The sequence below is a fragment of the Mercenaria mercenaria genome, chromosome 9 (assembly GCF_021730395.1).
Source record: "Mercenaria mercenaria strain notata chromosome 9, MADL_Memer_1, whole genome shotgun sequence".
In the NCBI taxonomy this organism is placed as follows: domain Eukaryota; kingdom Metazoa; phylum Mollusca; class Bivalvia; order Venerida; family Veneridae; genus Mercenaria; species Mercenaria mercenaria.
The window spans coordinates 39,141,398-39,165,769 of NC_069369.1; the positions used below are offsets into that span (position 1 = coordinate 39,141,398).

The 24,372-nt window shown below is 34.4% G+C and overlaps 1 protein-coding gene across 7 annotated transcripts in view; it reads right to left on the minus strand.

The window, feature by feature from the left end:
* Window positions 1-24,372, minus strand: part of LOC123546932 (SH3 domain-binding protein 2-like) — a 110,052-nt gene that overhangs the window by 36,341 nt on the left and 49,339 nt on the right. For 5 of the 7 annotated variants that reach the window (XM_053551270.1, XM_053551269.1, XM_053551268.1 and 2 more), the window contains 6 exons: window positions 16,548-16,680; window positions 14,632-14,709; window positions 7,525-7,627; window positions 5,544-5,723; window positions 4,973-5,130; window positions 3,787-3,932 (listed from right to left, as the gene is read on the minus strand). In XM_053551270.1, the coding sequence (XP_053407245.1) occupies window positions 3,787-3,932; window positions 4,973-5,130; window positions 5,544-5,723; window positions 7,525-7,627; window positions 14,632-14,709; window positions 16,548-16,599 (717 nt within the window). In that variant the 5' untranslated portion in view covers window positions 16,600-16,680. Of the gene's footprint in view, window positions 1-3,786; window positions 3,933-4,972; window positions 5,131-5,543; window positions 5,724-7,524; window positions 7,628-14,631; window positions 14,710-16,547; window positions 16,681-20,888; window positions 20,910-21,721; window positions 22,012-24,372 lie in introns of those variants that run through there. The other 2 variants (XM_053551267.1, XM_053551273.1) reach the window with 2 other exon arrangements.

Sequence of the window (24,372 nt, forward strand, 5' to 3'; positions counted from 1 at the left end):
TAAATCTACAGTAGCAGAAATGCAGACTTTTGTTGTCCGATTTACTGTCCAATAATCATAGTCGTCTCCATTCAAATGCTGCTTTTACTGTATGTTTGTGTAAAATTTTTTATCATGGTAAGTATACAGTGTACCGCACTGTGTGACATATTTTTATATTGATCAAAAAGTAGACATAGCGGCAAAAATCGAACAAGACTCTGGTTCAAGCTTTAAACCACCATATCCTGATGTGTTAGGAAATGAAGACCGCACGTTAACTGATACAGAAAACATGTCATACCTCACTTCCTCACCTCTACACCTTTCCAATGTGGTAAAATAGTGATGTTTATATTTAAATAATCTGATATATTGTTGGTTGACAAAATAACATTATGCCTCGTAGGCTTAAGTTTTATTTAGGCCATGATGCATGTAATGCAGAATTCACAAATCATAGTCATTTATCTACTAGAACTTGATTTTGCCGTTATTTAACTTTTCACTATTAATATCAGATAGACCCAGATTTTAAAATTCAGATTTTAAAATACCCAATTTTCTATCAAATCTATACAGTATAAGTGTTTGATAGAAAATGGGGTACTTTAAAATGCTGAATCTTGACTCGTAATTGTGTAGCCTGACCTCCAATGGCATTTGTCACATGTATTTATGCCTGGTTTGATGATATCTTGGGCAAGAAGTACACTAAGGCCATGCTGAGCTACTGACGGAAGGGGTGTGTCTATGTAAACAAGAGGACCATGATGGTCCTGAATCGCTCACCTCTTCCCACATGACCCAGTTTTGAGTATGACGTCGTTTTTCTATTATTTGACATAGTGACTTAGTTTTGAACTTGACCTAGGTATTATCAAGATAAAAATTCTGACCAATTTTCATGAAGATTCATTGAAAAATATGGTCTCTAGAGAGGTAACAAGGTTTTTCTATTATTTGACCTATTGACCTAGTTTTCTAAGGTACGTGACCCTGTTTTGAACTTTATCTAGATATCATCAAGGTGAACATTCTCACTAATTTTCATGAAGATCTCATGAAAAATATGGCCTCTAGAGAGGTCACAAGGTTTTTCTATTTTTATACCTACTGGCCTAGTTTTTGACCGCACGTAACCCGGTTTCGAAACTGACCTAGATATCATCAAGGTGAACATTCAGATCAATTTCCATAAAGATCCATTGAAAAATATGGCCTCTAGAGAGGTCAAAAGATTTTAATAATTTTAGACCTACTGACCTAGTTTTTTACCGCTCGTGACCCAGTTTCAAACTTGACCTAGATATCATCAAGATGAACATTCAGACCAACTTCCATACAGATCCCATGAAAAGTATGGCCTATAGAGAGGTCACAAGGTTTCTTTTATTATTTGACCTACTGACCTAGTTTTTTAAAGCACGTGACCCAGTTTCAAACCTGACCTAGATATCATCAAGGTGAACATTCTGACCAATTTTCATGAAGATCCATTCACAAGTATGGCCTCTAGAGAGGTCACAAGGTTTTTCTATTTTTAGACCTACTGACCTAGTTTTTGACCGCAGTTGACCCAGTTTCGAACTTGACCTAGATATCATCAAGATGAACACTCAGACCAATTTTCATACAGATCTCGTGAAAAATATGGCCTTCAGAGAGGTCACATGGTTTTTCTATTATTTGATCTACTGACCTAGTTTTTAAAGGCACGTGACCCACTTTCAAACTTGACCTAGATATCATCAAGATGAACATTCAGACCAACTTTCATACAGATCCCATGAAAAATATGGCCTCTAGAGAGGTCACAAGGTTTTTCTATTATTTGACCTACTGACCTAGTTTTTGATGGCACATGACCCACTTTCGAACCTGACCTAGATATCATCAAGAAGAACATTCTGACCAATTTTCATGAAGATCTCATAAAATATATGGCCTCTAGAGAGGTCACAAGGTTTTTCTATTTTTAGACCTACTGACCTAGTTTTTGACTGCACGTGACCCAGTTTCGAACTTGACCTAGATATCATCAAGATGAACACTCAGACTAATTTTCATACAGATCCCATGAAAAATATGGCCTTTAGAGAGGTCACAAGGTTTTTCTATTATTTCACCTACTGACCTAGTTTTTGAAGGCACGTGACCCAGTTTCGAATTTGACCTAGATATCATCAAGATGAACACTCATACTAATTTTCATACAGATCCCATGAAAAATATGGCCTTTAGAGAGGTCACAAGGTTTTTCTATTATTTGACCTACTGACCTAGTTTTTGACGGCACGTGACCCAGTTTCGAACTTGACCTAGATATCATCAAGGTGAACGTTCTGACCAATTTTCATGAAGATCTTGTGAAATATATGGCCTCTAGAGAGGTCACAAGGTTTTTCTATTTTTAGACCTACTGACCTAGTTTTTGATGGCACGTGACCCAGTTTCGAACTTGACCTAGATATCATCAAGGTGAACATTCTGACCAATTTTCATGAAGATCTTGTGAAATATATGGCCTCTAGAGAGGTCACAAGGTTTTTCTATTTTTAGACCTACTGACCTAGTTTTTGACGGCACGTGACCCAGTTTCAAACTTGACCTAGATATCATCAAGATGAACATTCTGACCAACTTTCATAAAGATCCCATGAAAAATGTGACCTCTAGAGTGGTCACAAGCAAAAGTTTACGGACGCACGCTCTCACGCACGCACGCACTGACGACAGACGACGGACACCGCATGATCACAAAAGCTCACCTTGTCACTTTGTGACAGGTGAGCTAACAAGTGTCTTTGGAATTCATTTTACTTACCTTTATCAAGGTTTATTCAAGTTAAATTGCTTGACAGCATGCTGCATAGTTCATAATATACGCTGCTTGCTATAAAACAAATAAACTGGAATAAACTTTGAAAAAATATGTAACTCCACAGAAATGTTGACAAAATTGTATTCCAATATACAATATATTACATAAAAATCGTCAAAGGACGTAAGAACTGTCTTATTTTTATTAGCAAGTTAGTACTACTGGTAGTATATGGAGTTTGAACGGATGTACACATCTTAATGGTCAGTTGTTATTGATATTTTTCATTCAAAGTAATCTAGTGATAAGAAATTTAATGCATATCTAGTACACACATCCAATCACATTAAAATTAGAAGATTGAGAAAAATGAACATGTTTAAAAGTGTTATCATGGATAATTTTTTGTCTCGAAATGAGAATAACGGGCTCTATTTTAACGAGTAAAATCTAAAATTTTCCCAACCCCCACCTGCAGCTGGAGGCAGCCCCCTACCACACCTGCCCCCACCTTGGAGTACGCTGTATATTGATGCCTTATGGCATCTATCTGCGTAATGACAAAATCACTCCAGCTACGTGCCTGATTGATAAAGCAACTAGATACAGAGCAGACACAAAATGAAAAGGGGTTTAGGAGATACAGAGCAGACACAAAATGGAAGGCTCAAACGTTTGACCTTAAGTTGTGACCTTGACCTTGAGCTGACATGGCTGACTCCTAAGTTCTGCACATCATCTTGATAAGGTGATCATTTGACCCAATTTTCATGAAAATCCTTCAAGGGGTTTAGGAATGAGCGGGGAGGGAGGGCGCATGAGAGAACAATCACTGAATTTTCCTGGGTGAAAAAATGGATAGTTGTCTTTTCTGAGGAAAAATTGACTGCGGAGTGGTGGTGGGAACTGAACTGTTGAACTGTTACACACATGTACCAGTAAATGATAAAAACAACCTTCTTTTAACAGCAGTAAGATTTTACCTTCACGGGTGGAGACAGAGGAGGTTGTTCTAATATGCAACTATTAAGGTCACTTGAGATCATAAAAGGTTCCTTTCCCTTAGGGAGCGGCTGAGGTGGTCGCTCATCTATCGCTGGGTTTGTCTCAATCTCCTCATCTTCAGAATCTGAAATATAACTCTGTATTTACCATATTGTAAAAACATACATTTCTGTGAGGCTACAAATTTTCAATTTTTTAACGTCAGAATTAGTCAGCAGGGTAAAATATCCGCAATGTATGGCCAACTTGTGAAAGACATATGACTACTGATGACTGTTATTGCAACGGCAATAATTTATTATTGTATTTAATTTTGCAAATACAAACTGTTAGTGAATAAATAAAAAAATTATATCAAAAATAAGTCCCTCCCCAAAACCTCTGTTTTTACAGTCTTTACAAGCTGAACATACTGTAAGTTGCCATCCTAAAAAGCTATTTAATAACGATTATAATGCTGCTTCAATAGAACTGAGAAAATCACCATTCCTATAATCTTAGTTTTTAAATTTGATCAATTAACCTTTTGATGAGAGTTAGGTACCATACACAGTGCTGTATAAATATATCAGCTTTACTTGGATATAGAACACCCCTGTAAAGCAACCTCACTCACTGGAAAAACAATAATTTGTTCGTTTTAACCTTTAGCCTGCTGGCAGCAAGTGAATTTGCCTTTGCGACCAGTGCAGACCAAGATCAGCCTGTACAACAGTGCAGGCTGATCATGGTCTGTACTGTTCGCTATTCAGTTAGTTAATTCCTTGAATAACAAGTGGAATTGCCCAAAATGAATGATGGACCAGTCCATTTTAGAAATTTAGCAGGGTAAAGTTTAAACAGGCTGTTGCTCTACAGTACCTAATTTTCTAAGAAAGTGACCTAGCTGGAATGAAAATCCTTACCTTTGTAAGAAGGAATAGTTAAAACTACTTTTTCTCTATCCATTTAACTACTAGGAGTGTAACTTCACCTGTTATGTTTTTGAGTAACCATTAACGAAGACCCCTTTTTTTACTTCTTTTCAAACGGCGGTCTTTACAGACAGGTTTTGTTTTTACTTGTTCTTTAGAGGTTGTTTTAACACAGGTTGTACTGTACTTGTTTGCACAAAAATTACCAAGAAAGGTCAAGAAAAATGGGCAGCCAGTCTTAAATACCCACCTTCATTCATTCGTTTAATACTGCACTTTTTCTGGTAATCTTTTTCTGGTACAAATTTTGTTGAATCGTCATAAATATTTTCCTCGATATTTTGGTAGAAGGATGGATCGTCCAAAGTCTTATCCGGCTTTTCTTCTTTCACATGCGGTAAATTCTTCCTGCACATATTAAAAGAAATAAGGAAATCCTTTTTTTTTATATATATTTTTTTGCATGCTCTATATACACATTGTGAAATTTAATTTCTATTATTATAGACACAATCATGGTTTTGGCAAAATAGCTATTTCCTGGTGACATAAAAAATTTTATTTCAAATTTTAGAAATTTCATGTATTTACATTGTTTTGGCTTGTTGTTAAATAAAAAAAAAATATTATTGTGGAAGAGCTCTTCCTGAAGTTTTATTTTCATTTACTTTTAAGCTTTATAAATGTTGACAGAAATCTCACAGTGATTTTCTGGTACAGTCAATGGCCAAAAAGTATGTTTGTACAAAAATTTAGACCTAAAAATAATATCTTATTTCCAAATGCTTCTTTCTCTAATTTTAACTTTCAAGGCAACTTACCCATATAAAGCGCTTTTACCATTTGCATGTAACATTTCAAGTTTAATTTTGCTCATCCAAACTTTCATCTCTTGTTCAGACGAGGCTGAGAAATAATATGTTTTGAATTCTTTATGTGAGTGGACGATCTTGAAACACCATGGTGCTTCTTTTGGAAGGATTTCACTGGCTCTAAATACACTGAAATAAAAATAGATGCTGATAAATTAATCAGTCTCTAAACACACCTGGATTTACTATACACAGTATAATATTACATATAGTTTATGACACATTGTTAAGCAACTCCCAGAGGATACAGCCTTATCTGTGTAATAAACCATTGTTGACCATAGCCACCAGGCAAAGAATTTTGTGTGGAAATAAAACAGCCTGCAAGCATAGCTTAAGAATGGTCTTTATATACTAATGTTTTGATATTTTTTTGTTTCCAACTAGACAAAATTCTTCCATGTAACTAACTCGGTGTAACAAGTTCAGAGTAATAAACTCAATGTAACAAGCACAGCTGTTACAACCTCTGTAACAAACTCAATGTAACAAGCTTGGTGTAACAAACTCAATGTAACAACCTTAGTGTAACAAACTCAATTTAACAAGCTTGGTGTAACAAACTCAATGTAACAGCCTTGGTGTAATAAACTCAATGTAACAAGCTTGGCGTAACAAACTCAATGTAACAACCTTAGTGTAACAAACTCAATGTAACAACCTTGGTGTAACAAACTCAATGTAACAACCTTGGTGTAACAAACTCAATGTAACAGCCTTGGTGTAATAAACTCAATGTAACAAGCTTGGTGTAACAAACTCAATGTAACAAGGTCTGCATAACAAACTCAATGTAACAGCCTTGGTGTAACAAACTCAATGTAACAACCTTGGTGTAACAAACTCAATGTAACAGCCTTGGTGTAATAAACTCAATGTAACAAGCTTGGTGTAACAAACTCAATGTAACAAGGTCTGCATAACAAACTCAATGTAACAGCCTTGGTGTAACAAACTCAATGTAACAACCTTGGTGTAACAAACTCAATGTAACAGCCTTGGTGTAATAAACTCAATGTAACAAGCTTGCTGTAACAAACGCAAAAGTAACAAGGTCTGCATAACAAACTCAATGTAACAACCTTAGCGTAACAAACTCAATGTAACAACCTTGGTGTAAAATACTCAATGTAACAGCCTTGGTGTAATAAACTCAATGTAACAACCTTAGTGTAATAAACACAATGTAACAATATTAGTGTAACAAACTCAATGTTATAAGCTTGGTGTAACAAACTCCATGTAACAACCTTAGTGTAACAAACTCAATGTAACAACCTTAGTGTAACAAACTCAATGTTATAAGCTTGGTGTAACAAACTCCATGTAACAACCTTAGTGTAACAAACTCAATGTAACAACCTTAGTGTAATAAACTCAATGTAACAACCTTAGTGTAACAAACTCAATGTCATAAGCTTGGTGTAACAAAACTCAATGTTACAACCTTAGTGTAACAAACTCAATGTTATAAGTTTAGTGTAACAAACTCAATGTAACAACCTTAGTGTAACAAACTCAATGTTATAAGCTTGGTGTAACAAACTCAATGTAACAACCTTAGTGTAACAAACTCAATGTGATAAGTTTGGTGTAACAAACTCAATGTAATAACCTTAGTGTAACAAACTCAATGTAACAACCTTAGTGTAATAAACTAAATGTAACGACCTTAGTGTAACAAACTCGATGTAACAAACTTAGTATAATAAACTCAATGTAACAACCTTAGTGTAACAAACTCAATGTAATAAGCTTGGTGTAACAAACTCAATGTAACAACCTTAGTGTAACAAACTCAATGTAATAAGCTTGGTGTAACAAACTCAATGTAACAACCTTAGTGTAACAAACTCAATGTAACAAGCTCAGTTTCAGTAGTCCCCCATGAATAATATTGGTTTCAGTGTTCAAATATTGAGCAACTTACGCATTATATCCGTACAGAGAGAACTTTCCTGCAGCAGCCCTTGATCTCTCGTTTTTGAAATAATATAAACTGCCATCATGTAGCACAATATATGCCTGAGGCCCTGCAACAAAATAGTACTCTTCTATTAAAAGTGACTACATGTATGTACTTGATGGATTAAGCCTAAAAAAAAAAATTCTTTGTTTCTGGTAACATGCTCAAAAAAACTAGAGATGCTTTTGAGAAAAGCGCATGTCTCCAACAACTGCCCCTATGAAAAATGTTAGTTTCTCTAGATGTTTTAGACGAGTCGATCCAATTAGATGGTCTGGATGAGTGGATCCAATAAGTAATTCAAGGGCCATAAATCAAAAGTGCCTAGGCTTATTTGGCTAGTTATCGAACTTGGGTAAGGTCTTATGGCCAAACACATTTTGTTCACGTTTGGTGAAGATCGGATGAGAAATGATTGACTTAGAGAGCGGACAAGAGTAAACAGACGGATTTTTTCAGTAATTCAAGGGCCATAACTCTAAAATGCCTGGACCGATTTGGCTAGTTATCGAACTTAGCCGAGGTCTCATGGTCAAACACATTTTGTTCAAGTTTGGTGAAGATCGGATGAGAAATGTTTGACTAAGAGTGCGGACATGAGTAAAAAGGCCAATTTTTCGATAATTCAAGGGCCGTAACTCCAAAATGCCTGGACCGATTTGGCTAGTTATTGAACTTGGCCGAGGTCTTATGGTCAAACACATTTTGTTTAAGTTTGGTGACGATTGGATGAGAAATATTCAAATTAGAGTGCGGACAAGAGTAAAAAGACTGATTTTTGGTAATTCAAGGGCCATAACTCCAAGACGCCTGGACCAATTTGGCTAGTTATCGAACTTGGCTGAGGTCTTATGGTCAAACACATTTTGTTTAAGTTTGGTGAAAATCGGATGAGAAATGATCGACTAAGCTTTGTGACACACACACACACACACACACAGACTGGAGTAAATCAATATGTCTCCCACACCACTGTGTGGTGGGAGACATAATTAGGGTAGGTAGGTCGAAAAAAAAATTTTTTTGAATTCTTTTTTATTAAGGGAGACTTTTCGGAAATTATTTTTTTGTCAAAAAATGATTACAAATAAGGGGGATATGCCTTTAGAGCATCAGTAAGTTGATTTCTAACATCACTGACAATGTTTAACGCATAAAAAGTGCAGTTTTGCATCATTTTGTTAAAAAGTTGAAAAAAATATTCTCCAAGGCAATAAAAACATTTAGGGTCAGGCCAAAAATTTAGGGTAGGTCGGGATACCGGAAACAAACAATTTTTTTTTCACGTCTTATGACAATCTGCAAATAATGTTATCTCTGTATGCCATTGTGGCATTCTCCAATTAGCATTAGCGAAGTATGATTTGAGCTACATTTAAACACAAGTATGGTTAAAGAGGTTTATACCCCAGTGACACTTTTGATTAGTTTTACAAGAATATTACATGCATCCAGGGCCTATAGTGCCATTATGTGGTACTCTGCCAGTGTCTCGAACCCTAATATCATTCTTTACCCTTACCATGCTGGACACGATTGATTCTGCCTAGATCATAATCAGCTTGCACATCCGTGCAGTCTGATCAAGATCTGCACTGTTCGCCATTCAGTCATTATCATTTTGGTAAGCACTCCTTTCAGCAGTTAATGGTACTGTCCAAATTGAAAGATGGACAAGTTCATTATAGAAATTTAGCAGGGTAAGGGTTAAGCAGATCACTATTATAGATTTCAACTGTTTCAGGACTTATATTTTTTCTCAGACATATTGTATTTCTCACAAATAAACAAACAGCATCATGTACTTTTATAGGAGGAAATTTTTTTTACAGGAAGTCACGACTTTTATAAACCACAATATAAGTCCATAAGTCAATTGAAACTTCAAGTATTTTCTTTGGTTCATTGTACTTAATTATGCATTCACTTCATAAACAAGAGGACCATGATGGTCCTGAATCGCTCACCTATCCCCACATGACCTAGTGTTGAACTGAGTATGACGTCGTTATTTCTATTATTTGACACAGTGACCTAGTTTTTGAGCACATGTGACCTAGATATCATCAAGATAAAAAATTCTGACCAATTTTCATGAAGATCCATTGAAAAATATGACCTCTAGAGAGGTCACAAGGTTTTTCTTTGACCTAATGACCTAGTTTTTGAAGGCACGTGACCCACTTTTGAACTTGACCTAGATATCATCAAGGTGAACATTCTCACCAATTTTCCTGAAGATCTCATGAAAAATATGGCCTCTAGAGAAGTCACAAGGTTTTTCTATTTTTCGACCTGCTGACCTAGTTTTTGACCGCACATGACCCAGTTACAAACTTGACCTAGGTATCATCAAGCTGAACATTCTCACCAATTTTCATGAAGATCCATTGAGAAATATGGCCTCTAGAGACGTCACAAGGTTTTTCTATTTTTAGACCTACTGACCTAGTTTTTGACCGCACGTGACCCAGTTTCGAACATGACCTAGATATCATCAAGGTGAACATTCTGACCAATTTTCATGAAGATCTCTTGAAAAATATGGCCTCTAGAGAGGTCACAAGGTTTTTCTATTTTTAGATCTACTGACCTAGTTACTGACCGCACATAAACCAGTTTCGAACTTGACCTAGATATCATTAAGGTGAACATTCTGACTAATTTTCATAAAGATCCCATGAAAAATATGGCCTCTAGAGAGGTCACAAGGTTTTCTATTTTCAGACCTACTGACCTAGTTTTTGACCGCACGTGACCCAGTTTCAAACTTGACCTAGATATCATCAAGGTGAACAATCTGACCGATTTTCATGAAGATCTCTTGAGAAATATGGCCTCTAGAGAGGTCACAAGCTTTTTCTATTTTTAGACCTACTGACCTAGTTTTTGACCCCACGTGACCCAGTTTCGAACTTGACCTAGATATCATCAAGGTGAACATTCTGACCAATTTTCATGAAAGTCCATTGAGAAAGATGGCCTCTAGAGAGGTCACAAGGTTTTCTATTTTTAGACCTACTGACCTAGTTTTTGACCACACGTGACCCAGTTTCGAACTTGACCTAGATATCATCAAGGTGAACATTCTGACCAATTTTCATGAAGATCTCATGAAAAATTTGGCCTCTAGAGAGGTCACAAGGTTTTTCTATTTTTAGACCTACTGACCTAGTTTTTGACCCCACGTGACCCAGTTTCGAACTTGACCTAGATATCATCAAGGTGAACATTCTGACCAGTTTTCATGAAGATCTCATGAAAAATTTGGCCTCTAGAGAGGTCACAAGGTTTTTCTATTTTTAGACCTATTGACCTAGTTTTTGACCGCACGTGACCCAGTTTCGAACTTGACCTAGATATCATCAAGATGAACATTCTGACCAACTTTCATAAAGATCCCATGAAAAATGTGACCTCTAGAGTGGTCACAAGCAAAAGTTTACGCACGCACGCACGCACGGACAGACGACGGATGCGCGCGATCACAAAAGCTCACCTTGTCACTTTGTGACAGGTGAGCTAAAAATCCATTCAATGAGTAATAGGAAAAAAGCAAATAATTCAAATATAATGTTCTATTTTTTCAGGCCAACTTTCAAGTACTTTTCAAGGACTATTCAAGTACTTTTGTTTCATTTTACAAAGACTATTTTCCTCAAAACTGGGTCTTGAAATCTTAGTCCAAACAGAATTCATTCACTAAACAACATTTGTCAACTATTTCAAACAGATTTTACAGCAAATTGTAAATATAATTCAAAAGATTGACTAGGCCTTTTATTCTGTGAATATTCATTCAGAAATTTGTGATATTTACATGGGAATATATCTAAACTCAAATTTCCTCTAGTTTCTTTGCACACATATAAAAAATCTCTGGCTTACAGTGTCTTTCTACATAAAAGTATGATTTATTTCTCTTGTGGAAAATGTGTTTACAGATATTGAATATTGTTGACATGTACTTTTATAACCTTAACCATGTCATTCAATTAACCCTTACCCTGCTAAATTTCTATAATGAACTTGTCTATCTTTCAATTTGGACAGTACCATTAACTTTTAAAAGGGGTGCATACCAAAAAGATACTGACTGAATGGCAAACAGTGCAGATCATGATCAGACTGCACATAAGTGCAAGCTGATCATGACCTACTCTGGTTGCAAAGGCAGAATCAACTGTGTCCAGCATGGGCGGGTTAATATACTTCCTGTAATTAGTGCAGGGATTGTCTGTATTTATGAAGGTCAAAAAATTATGTGCGTTTAAGTGTACCACCTTCCTTCCTGTATTTAACTAGGCCACTAACAGTCGTTGGAGACAAATTTTTTAGTGTTTCACACTTGCGCTAATCCACAAAATTAAATTTCAACTTACAGTGCTTATTCAATAGCATTTGAAATTACACCTTTAATTTGTCTGAGAATTACAGTAATTAATTAAAATATATGCACATAAGATACCTGCTACATTGTTACAACCAAAAACAGGTAAAGGCACTGGCCTCCAGATTGTGTGAAAACAAGAAAAAAATGTTTTTTTTAGATATCTGGAAATTAATCCTGTATTTCTTAAGAATGCTTTGAAACTTTATTACTGAGAGACAATAAGTCACGGAAACACATGAGAATCAGTTGTTTTTAATACTTTTTACGATGAAAATTGTAAAGCTTTCGCAATGCTTTATGCGAAGTAAATAACCTCAATTGTAAATATCTATATTTAATGCCCACTGAACACTAAATCCTTAATAGCATTATTGGTAACGACAGCGGAAAACTTCTTTATTGTCGCGACGGTCCAGGATCAATTCCCGAAGCAGTCATCTTTTTTTCTTGATTTGGCATTTTTAGAATAGTTAAGAAACAAAAACTCATATTCTAATGTTCATAATATGACCAAACTTCAATTTGAAAGAAAGATCATTTTTTTGCCAAAATCTGGAGGTCAGTGCCTTTAAAGTGGTACATAACGAACATCAAACATCCCTAATATTCATGGATATTGTCAGAGGGGCTGGCTAAATTGTTTGTTTAATCTGAGAGAGGTTTAAGATAATTTTCAGGTTAATTTGGTTTTACCAGAAAAAGACACAAATTTATATATCTTTTCAAAAAACTGCTATAGGAAATAAAATTTTACAGCTGACACAGTTTTTTGAAAATTGATATAAAAAAAGTAATCTTTTTTTCAAATTGAAGTTTTGGTCATATTATGAACATTAGAATATGAATTTTTGTTTCTAAAATATTTTAAAAGTTCCAAATCAAGAAAAAAAGATGATCGCGTCGGGAATCGAACCCCGGACCACCGCGGCAATAAAGACATTTCCGTCGTCGTAACCAATAGCGCTATAGCTGAAGTAGTGAATAATGACTTCCTAATACAGATATTTATAATCCAGACAGTTTACCTGGAGTAAAAGCGTGTTTCATCGTACAAAGTAGTAAAAACAGCAAATTCTCATGTGTTTCCGTAACATAAAGTTTGTCAGTAATTAAGTTTTAAAGCCTTCTTAAGAAATATTGCATTTATTTCAAGATATCTAAAAAAAAATATTTTTTCTTTTGTTGTCGAACGATCTGGAGGCATGCCGCTTTAAAGGAGTTGAATAAAATAATAAAATGTGAGTCTCTGCCGAGCATTTTATCAATTTTATTCAACGAGTTTAACAAATTCAATGTGGAAAGACACAAATGTAATATTCTTTTTATTACATGTAAGCCTTTTCTGTTGAAACATCAAAATTGCTTCTTTCTTTACCTATTATAGACCCAGTAAATTCGATCAATGTCTCCTATGTATAAACAACTTCAACGTCAAAGCTTTAGTGTATTATCAAATTTATGTAATTGCTTTATTTCACTCCCACGACGTCAAACATGTGACAAAAGTATTATAATTTGAACGAATAGAAATTTTGCAATTTTATAACTGAATGTGTATGCATACAGTAGGGTTTCATTCTTTGGGAAAACATAATTAAGATCTTAGCTGTCAAATGTTCAAAACTCAGTTAAGCTCTACATATTCAAAATGCTCTTGTAAAACTAATGTCTGAAGTTTTAAATATGATTGTAGATTTACCTGTAGTAAGCAATTTGATTAAAATTTTCAGACAATAATTAGCAAACACTTATCATTCTACATAATTTATGAACTAAATACACATATAAGTTTTTAAGTTGCAACCATTCCAATTTTAACATAACAAGGCAGTCTGAAAGACAGCTATATCCCCAGCCACTGTTATGGATAGTGAAAGGGGTGATGGTATTGGGGGGAACCATTGACGTTGTTAAGTATATCTTATACTGACCTTGACCTTGAGTGGACATGGCTGACTCATGAGTTCTGCACATCTTCTTGATGAGGTGATCATCTGATCCAAATTTCATGAAAATCCTTCTAGGGGTTTAAGAGATACAGAGCAGACACAAAATGGAAGGCTCAAACCTTTGACCTTGAGCTGTGACCTTGACCTTGAGACGACATGGCTGACTCATGAGTTTTGCACATCGTCTTGATGAGGTGATCATTTGACCCAAGTTTCATGAAAATCCTTCAATGGGTTTAAGTTATATGGACACAATTGTTACAGACGGACGAATTTAACGGCGGATAGACGGACAGAAGGACAGAGACCATTCCTATAAACCCCCACCACTTGTGGTGGGGGATTAAAAAGAGATATATAGGGGATATATATTCTGAGTAAATATGGAATTTATCTTAATAATATCTGTGATAATTTTTATATATTTACCAGTGCAAAGCAATACAAAATTCTCGTAAAGTAACATTATTTGAATAATTGAGAAATAACCTATAAGGAATAGAACCTGACTACAACTTTCATCCTATTTTACATGAAAAATTATAAACTAATACAAAATTTATAAGCTGATCGACAAAGCTGTCTTTCTCAGTGAGCGATATGCAGTGACTGATAATGAATTACATCTCAATAAAACATAGTGTTTCACCAAACATAATATTAAAATTAAAAGACTTTCTTCATTAATGCTCCTTTCAAACTTTGGTTAAATCAAGTGCAATGTCTTACATGAGAATAATGAAAGTGTTCTTCGCTTTCTCAACCATCCGCAGTGTGTACATTTTAATTCCAGTAGGTCCTGACAACCTGTAAAATATTAAATGTTCAAATATTTTATCATGTACATGTATATGAAAATAGTTGCATGCATTGAAAATTATAAAGTTAATTTTGGTCAAACCACAAAAAGGAAAGGTGCAAAAGTTATGATAACAATGCTTAGTGATAATATGCTATAGCTCTTGACAACGCCAAACACAGTCAGGGAGAACACTCTTTAAATGACATCACAGTCGTTCTGGTGAACTGAAAAGCCGTGAAACTGCATGACTCTTATGTTAAATACAACAAAATAAATTGAATTTTTAATTCTAACACAACCCGATTTGTTTTCCTATTAAACAAAGAAGGCTGAAAACTGTTATTATTCAATAATTCATTTTCCTGAAATCACAATTATTATGTCATGGCGTTAGACGGCATAGCGGCAGAAAAGAAATCAACAGAAATCAGGCAAATATCTGACGGATATCGGCAAGAACGTACATAATAATCCTTTATAACATGTTGGAATCTCAAACAATGATTTGCGTGTGAATAAAACCACTGTTTGTCATTTAGATGCGTATTAATTTAAGTTTCAAGTCAAAAGCTTTGATAGTAACAGAGATATCTGACTTTATCAAAAACTTTAACCAAACAAAATGCTAAGTTAAAAAGGGGCATAACTCTGTCAAAATTCAAATCAGAGTTATGGGGATTATTTCTCCTGGTGTAGACTTTGATAGTAAATAACTACTTTAAGTTTCAAGTCAACAGCTTTGATAGTAACAGAGATATCTGACATTATCAAAAACTTTAACCAACAGCGACAGCGAAGCCGGGTCGAGTGCAATAGCTCTACTTTTTCTTCGAAAAGTCAAGCTAAAAACGACACTTTCAAATATGATACTTTCTAACACTTTTTATAACACTCTCCTTTAAAGTAAATGTTACAGAAATGTAAATATTTGCATATGCGTTATAGCAAAAAATATTCAGTCTTCTTAACTCCACTCAGTGAAAGTTGCCTATTATTACACAAACTGAAGTTCATTCAATGAAATTTTGAATCAAGAGTGCTAGTTAATCCTTCAAATTCATTCAAGTTTTGAATACTTGTGTAATGATTTATGAAGGAATGTTTGTCAAGCAAAAATAAAATGTACATGTACTGGCTATATTAGGTTAGCAGGCAAGTGTTCAAAAAAATATGAGAGACAAGACATGTGCATGTGACGGTTTTGTTATTTCAGACATAAAAATACATTTTTTCAGCCAAGTAAAATCAAATTTAATCTTTAGCAATGCTGGCGACAAGTTTCTGCCTTTGCGACCAGTGCAGACCAAGATCAGCCTGCACTGTTCGCAATTCAGTCAGTAAATTTTCAGTGAACACCCCTTTGAATGAATAATAAATGGTATTGTCCAAACTGAATGATGGAACAGTCCATTTTAGAAATTTAACTGGGTAAAGGTTAACTTTTATTATCTGTAACACAAGACTATGATTGTATTTCTTTTTAATACACATTTTTTTAATTGAGAAATATACAACTGAAAGAACAGAGCACGGCTATAAAGGTACTGAATTTTCACACCATTATAAGCAGAAAATTACTATGTAAGACTACTAGCCTGGTCCATATACTGGTTGGAATTATCAGGTTAGATATATGCTGCATGAAATAATGGAGTCAGTTTTAAAATGCATTACAAAAATCAATCTCCTTTGTGGAAGTGGACTGATATATTGTCCCCTTAATGCAAAAAGGTACCATGAGCATATGAATAAAGAAGGCACTTGGTACCTTTTTGCATTAAGGGGACGAATATTATTTTCTTTGCTGTATTATTTCTGGTTATTTTTGTCTGTGAAGGTTTACCTATATATTGTATAGGGACAGGTATATCACAGTTTCCTTCATCTCCTGCCATAACTGGACTGTGGTGCCGAGGACTACGATAACCGTCTCTGTTTGGACTAGGGTCTCGAGACAAGTTCACATGGTTATATGCCTGGAAATGAAAAAATTCAGCATTGTTTCGATTGTGTCGGTAAAAACTATACATGCAAAGTTCAGGTGAAAACGCTCGTAACATCATTTGCAGAAAATATGATAATTACATAATAAATGCACATCTGGCATATAGAAGAAACAAATATGGTGAAAACCAGGCCCCAATTTCATGAAAAAAAGGCAAGTAATTGCTTAGCTAAGTCTGTTACTTCAAAATGCTTGTTTTTGCCCTTTATGCATTTTCAATGTTGACTTTTTCATCTATATCAGAACAGTATATATGACTATTTCATGATCAAAACACAACAATTCTGAATTTCACAGAAAACGAAGTATAGTCATGCTTAAATAGAAATATCATATATGCGCGACTGAAATAAGTACTGCAGACAAATACTACTAACCATGTATATTTTAGCTATAAATACAGTGTTGTAGAAAAAAAAAATCAACATGAAATAAAAATAATTTCAGCAACAGAACGATTTTAAAATAACAGACTTAACTAAGTAATTACTTAAGTTTTCTCCCAGTATTAAACAGAGTGAAACAATGCTCGCTTGACCATAGACAACTCGAGGACCACAGCAAACTTAAAGAACTTGTGCAGTCTTACGACATTTTCCTTTCGTTTTCTATGTTTAGATCAACCTAAAGCATAGATAACGGCATCAATACTGAATTGGATGCTGCCACCCTTTTCACTGACAATTTTTATTGGTTCACGAAGATATTCTGTGAAATGTAAAAATACTGGGGAAATGTTCCACCTGAGAACTATGGACTACTAGTGCACTGACCAGTATTTGAGAAGTACAGATTTTACCCAGGAAACACAGAACTCTTTCTAATTAAACTAACAACTGTTACAAAATGTGTGAATTTTTTTCAAACGGTGCATATCCAAATTTCATCTATGATATGTTTCCCATGGTACTGAATGGGGATCTATCATTTTACCATTCAAATTTTTCTTTCATTATATATACAATATTTTTGAAACAAAATTTCCTGAAATATGATACCGATGCCATACATTAAATTGAAATTTGAGAAAACATTGGTTAACATGATTCATTCAAACACTTTCATATCAATAGTAGGAACCCACTACTCCATGAATAAATTATTTTCATAGTTATCTTTTTTATCTATTTTCTTTTTCTTACTTTACACTACCAACTGATGGTAAATAAAAAGGAAAATACATTATTATTTAAAGAGGCATGACTCTAATTCTACAGACCACTAAATCAATTAAACTGAAACAGGTATAAATGTCTATAAAAATGGCCACATAAATCTAAGTATAATGTTAGTTGATATTTTACAGTGCAGCTAAATTCCTTGGATATTGGATCATATCTCTACTGCATGACTAACGCAGTAGATAACTAACACAGTAGAAACATTTTCTTTACCATGAAATTGTTTATTTCTTTGGGCATGAAATTTCATGGTTTTGACCAAAATGGTTAACTTGTGGAGATATAAATTCATGGATTTCAAATTTTGAAGGTACTAGATGTGTGTGTCCATAGGATACATACTTTACCATGGTGACAACCTCATTCCTGTTGCTGTAAATGATTTCATGACTCTAGGTTTAATATTTTTTAAGATATATGTAACATAAATTTTCCCATTTAACGGCGACAGTGACGGTGGTCATCATCACTGGCCGGGCCACCTCAAGCGTATTTTTAACTAAGTCAAGGGCCATAACTCTGGTCTGATTTAGTGAAATCCCAAACAGAACCCTAGGTGTACAACTTCACATGCTATATAACAATCCTCCTGTTGTTTTTATGACTCAAGGCAAATACTTTTTGAGATACAAGGGACATTAACTTTTATGCCCTTAATGCATAGTTTTGACTAAGTCAAGGGCCATAACTCTGGTCTTACAGAGTGAAATCCACAAGAAAGCTAAGGTGCACAAAATCACATGCTGAAACATATTCCTATGTTTCTAATCCTTAGTCAACTACTTTTTTAGATAAATGCAACACAATCTTTAAGGCTCTTTTTATGCATATCTCTAATAAGTAAAGGGCCATAGCTCTGGCCTGACTGTGTGAAATCACAAATAACATACCACATGCACAACTTAATCAATTCTTGCAAGCTGGACAAGATTTTATCCTGTTTTCACAGGTGCTAGAATAAATGGTCTCACACCTGGGGAGTAAGATGACACTGCTGTGTAGTAAATTCATATGCTACTATAAATGTTTTATAATTTAAAGTATAAGGTATGCAGGAAAATATAATGCATCACTGGTTCTAGGTCCAGCTCCCAGAAAACTGTTTATGCAGGAACTTGGCAAAGCCTTATTACAAACCTAAACAGTAATACCCTCAAACCATATATTTCCCATTGGCACCCACATCCAGTGATAAGATTCTAATATTCATACTCAAAATGAATTCTAAAACTTTATATATTAAATGTACATCTCGAAACATGACCCTTTATAAAATATAATTTTAGCATTAACCTGTAAATCAGAGTTACCCAAGTTAGAAACTGACACGAATGTTGCACTGTCCTAAAGACTTATTATATTCTGCGAAAAAATACAAAGAAGATTAAATATGCAAAAATCATAATGTAAATATTTGAAAATATAAAGATTTTGGACCCATTTCCGAATAATCTCCTTTGAGAATCAAACTGGTTAAATAATTATGTCAACAGGAAGTGACGTTACTGTCGTATCAATACTTGGAACACTTTAATTCACAGCATCCTATTTATGTGATGGGGGCTTCAGGAACTGTGGAGGTAGTTTTTGTTTCGATGGATTTTACATCTGACACTGACAAAATTGAGGTCACCCATAAAAGCCCCTCAAGACAATATTTCAGGTACAGGTAGCCCTCTGGGTTACAGAGAAGCCAACATTTTGCAACCCAACTTGATAGTATCCTCTATGAATTTTACATCCAATGTGAGGTATTTAATCTACAATTCTACATCCCAAGTAATGTATTGAACCTACAATTCTACATCTCATGTGAGGTATGGAACCCACAATTCTACATTTCAAGCGAGGTATTGAACCTACAATTCTACATCCTTGAACCTACAATTCTACATCCCATGTGAGGTATTGAACCCACAATTCTAATTCTACATCCAATGTGAGGTATTAAACCCAAATTTCTATATTTCGTGTGAGGTATTGAACCTACAGTTCTACATCCCATGTGAGGTATCGCACCTATAATTCTACATCCCATGTGAGGTATCGCACCTATAATTCTACATCCCATGTGAGGTATCGAACCTATAATTTTACATCCCAATTGAAGTACTGAATCCACAATAATTCTACATCATAATGTGAGGTATTAAACCTAAAATTCTACATTCCTTTCAAACTATTTAACCTACAGTTCTACACCCCATGTGAGATATTGAACCCGCTATTCTACATCCTGTGCGAGGTACTGAACCTAAAACTTTATTCTACATCCCATATGAGGTATTGAACCCACAATTCTAAATCCCAAGTATTGAACTCAAAATTCTACAACAGAAGTGAAATATTAGATCCAAAATTCTACATCCCATGAGAGGTATTGAACCAACAATTCTACATCCAAAGTGAGGTACTGAACCCACAATTCTGCACCCCAATTGTGGTTTTGAACTCACAATTGTGAGGGATAAGTAAAAAGTTGCTCGCATAAACGAACAAGCCCCCTGTAATGGTGGAGTCAGTGTTACAAATCAGTGAGTATTTTGGTGAAGTGCAACTTAAATCATTTATAAACATGCCCAAACAAAAAAATCCAGTAACAAATTGTATCAAAATCATGAATAAATGGTGAACAAATTGGGATTTGCCGATTTATTAACACCATTTGTTTTATGATTCTAGAATCAGAAGCAAATCGGGTTTTGCAGAGAAAGTCCCACTGCCATTCATTGCAAATAATTGATTTGTTACCATTCGTTAAAAACAGATATTTTGGTCTCAAGCTAGCAAATATGTTTCTGGCAAGTTGTCTGCAAATTGTTGATACTAGACACTTACGGCCTTGACTACAACAGATTTAAGCCATCTAGGAACAGTGTAGGCTTTTATAAATTATACAACTACTAAAACATCACCTGATTATGACATGATGATAAAAGACATTTCAAACTCAACAAAAATGTTTTGAAAAATTTTAGTATACAAACAAAGAAGTTACCAGTATATATTTAGCTAAAGTCCAACTTTGTTCTACAGCTGACTGAATACCTCCCTTGACTCCACCCCCCAACCCACCCTCAAAAGTCACAGTGCACTCACTGGGAAAGTTATAAATTATGTATCATGTTCATAGTAACCCAAGTATTGCTGGAACACAGACAGCTGGAATTAAAGAGCCATACCTCCTGCCCCGAGGAGTATATCATAGTATAAAACAAAAATTTTCTCTTTTAACAGACAAAAATATGAATGAAATTTCGAGGTTTCTTTTAAGCATTTCCCAATTATCTTGAGATAACCACTTAACTGTGGTTGGCTCAAAAACCTATCTCTCAAATTTTCTTTGGCCCATCAAATTTAAATAAACAATAAATTGCACTGTTCTTCAAGGGCATATTCCAATTATAGGGTCAAGGAGTAATTAAAATGTAAAAAATTGCTTTTAAGGAGGAAACTGCCTTCAAATCTGTATTTCTTTTTTTTCTGAATTTAAAGGAAGTTACTTAAATTTGTTACCACTATTTTAAATAAAACATCAAAGTAATTCATTGAGTTCTTAGATATACCAGTATTTGTTCATAACACTATAGTGTAGTCTGTAAAGTATAGAGAAAGAGTATTTATAACATTTTTTTAATATATATTTGTAGTCTGTTATAAAGTATATAGAAAGAGTAGTTATAACATTTTTTTATCAGTGACAGTTCCAAGTAAAATAAATGGAATTCAGCATGATTTTTTTTTTTATTTAAAAGACGCATTATTCCGTTATTCTGTTACAGTGAACAACTACAGGCATGCCCCTTTAAACTATCGTAAATGATATAATACCTCTGTGAGACAATCCATTTCCCAATCATGCAGTCCCATTAAATAACAATTCTGACTATTAATGCACAAATTCAAACCGATTTTAAAAATGATGTTGCGCCTTTTGAAACTTTAAACTAAATACTCTTAACAGTAACCTTGCAAACGCCTATCTTTAAAAATTAGATGATATCTCGTATTCCGAGAAAAACCCAGTGACACTATAATTAACAAGTTTATAAAAACAAGCATATTTTAATGTAAACATCCGATTGAATTTAATGTCAAACCATCCTCTTAACAAAATTAGGATGACTAAAGCTTTTTCTCTGAAGACTGCCAAAAACTATTTCTCTATATTTATGATTAAGCAGTAATTTGATACAATCTTCTTAACAAATGCAGGATCACACTCAAGATGGGCTCTGGAGCATAAAATGCCTTTCTTCTATTTTTGTACTCTTTTTATTTTTTATCTGCATTTACGGTAGACACTGCGATAAAAATAAAACAGTTAATACAGTAGGTGGTTAAACAACTGATCAGATTTTAAATCTTTTATTATTCAAGTTCACGCTACCTATCTTTGTAATATAAAGACAGACTATCAAGTAAGTAAACACTGGAGAAAATGACTTGTTTTTTTTCTGGTTCAACAAGGTCGTATTCTAAAATCTATTGTTGAGAAAAAATTTTAGAGTGAAATTATAATGATTCTCATGATTTAAATGATGTAATTTATTTACAAAAAGTACTTGTATCACGATTATGCAGGGGTGGAAGCTTTATTAAATAAGGGGAATTTAAATTTGGGGGTCTGTCATAGTTTCTGAATGCATAGGCATCACGGTATGACATAATCAACAATACCATTCAGAATTATTAATCCCAATTTTCTGTCGCTTATTTTACTAAAGCAAAAACCATAACCTGCCATCTGTTATTTTACCAATACTGGTACTGATGATAAACCTGAACAAAAAATGAGGTTTTTTACCTGTAACTTTTTTATTTCTGCAGGTCGGTATCAAAATAAAGCTTAACCTTTGCTGAAAACTTTAAATAATTCAAATATATATTTAGTAAGCAAACTCATACGAAATGAGGGCCTGAAAGGGGTATGTAAAAGGGGACTTTATGAACGCTGACTGATGATAAATTCGAACCCTTTGTCATTTACAAAATTTTCTTGGTATTATTATATTGAAACTTTCCCCAGAAAGCTGCAACAGTCATTCCTGATCAAGTAATGAAAAGTTAACAAATGTCAGGTCTTCATGTTTCGACAGTGAGCATGCGCAAAAAAACACCCTCTTCCCCAGTAATTTTGGATAAATATTTTTTATACAAATTTATGAAAGTCATTTATTTATACAGAATATTTAACAATTTTGTTTTTGTTTACACCAGTTGGTGTTGTTTTGGAAACTATTAGATGGTGTGTTCAATTTTATAAATAACCGATTGCAATCGAATATTTCCAAGGTGTTCGACTTTATCATCTGTCCGGGTTTATCATCAGTACCAGTATCTTAAAAATTACTGGAAATACTTTTTTAAAATTTAGTTTGCATTCAGATGAATATATTGTTAGTAACATATCCAAATTTCAACAAAATCAAATTATGCCATCATATAAATTTACTCATTTTCCTACTTCAACCCATTTTTGAAAGGTTAAAAAATACCCCCAAAATCGTGAAATGTCTAAAATTTATAAACAAACAAGAGCTTGTAGAACAAGAAATGCCCCTCTTGATACATTCAGTAACTGCAAAAGGAACAGAAACTATTTGGTCACTATTCACTGGACGTTTGACGTACTGACCTCAAATTAATAATTATGGGTCATTTACCAGTCATAAGTGACCTCCATATCAAATGTGATCTTAGACCAAAGCGTTCTCTAGTTAATTGGCAAAAACAGTTCTACTGTTCTGGGTCACTGTGATCTTGACTTTTAACCTAATATCAAAATCAATAGGAATCATCTGCTAGTCATGATCAACCTCCCTATTAAGTTTCGTGATCCTAGGCCCAAGCTTCCTCAAGTTATCGTCCAGAAGAGGTTTAACTGTTCCGGGTCAGTGTGACCTTGACCTTTGACCTACTAATCTCAAAATCAATATAAGTCATCTGCTGGTCATGAACAACCTCCCTATCAACTTTCATTATCCTAGGCCCAAGCGTTCTTGAGTTATCATCCATAAACTGACTTGTCTACACACCGAGAGACAGACCAATATTAGCAAAACAATATACCAATCCTTTGAAGTGGGGCGTAACAAGCAAAAATACTTCTTAACTTATAAGGAAGATATTGATGACCACAGAAAAACATAACGTCCTTGATCATTGAATATTTGTACTATATTTAACCATTTTCTAGTAAAAATCTACATCTATACCTTCATATTCTTATGATATTCACTATTTTCTAAAAACACAATTTACTTTTTCGGCGACGACGTCTAAATTCGTTTTCGTTACCTATGCCACGTGACTTCAGTTTGCAAATCAAACTACTTGATAATGCATTATAGATAATTTATCAAAATGGAAGATTTATGCAACACGCTGCCTGATTGGACGAGAGTGTCAATTTCTTTCACTCTGTTGATTGTGCTACGCTGAGTGAAATGTAGACAAAGCGTTTATCCTAAACAACGCTG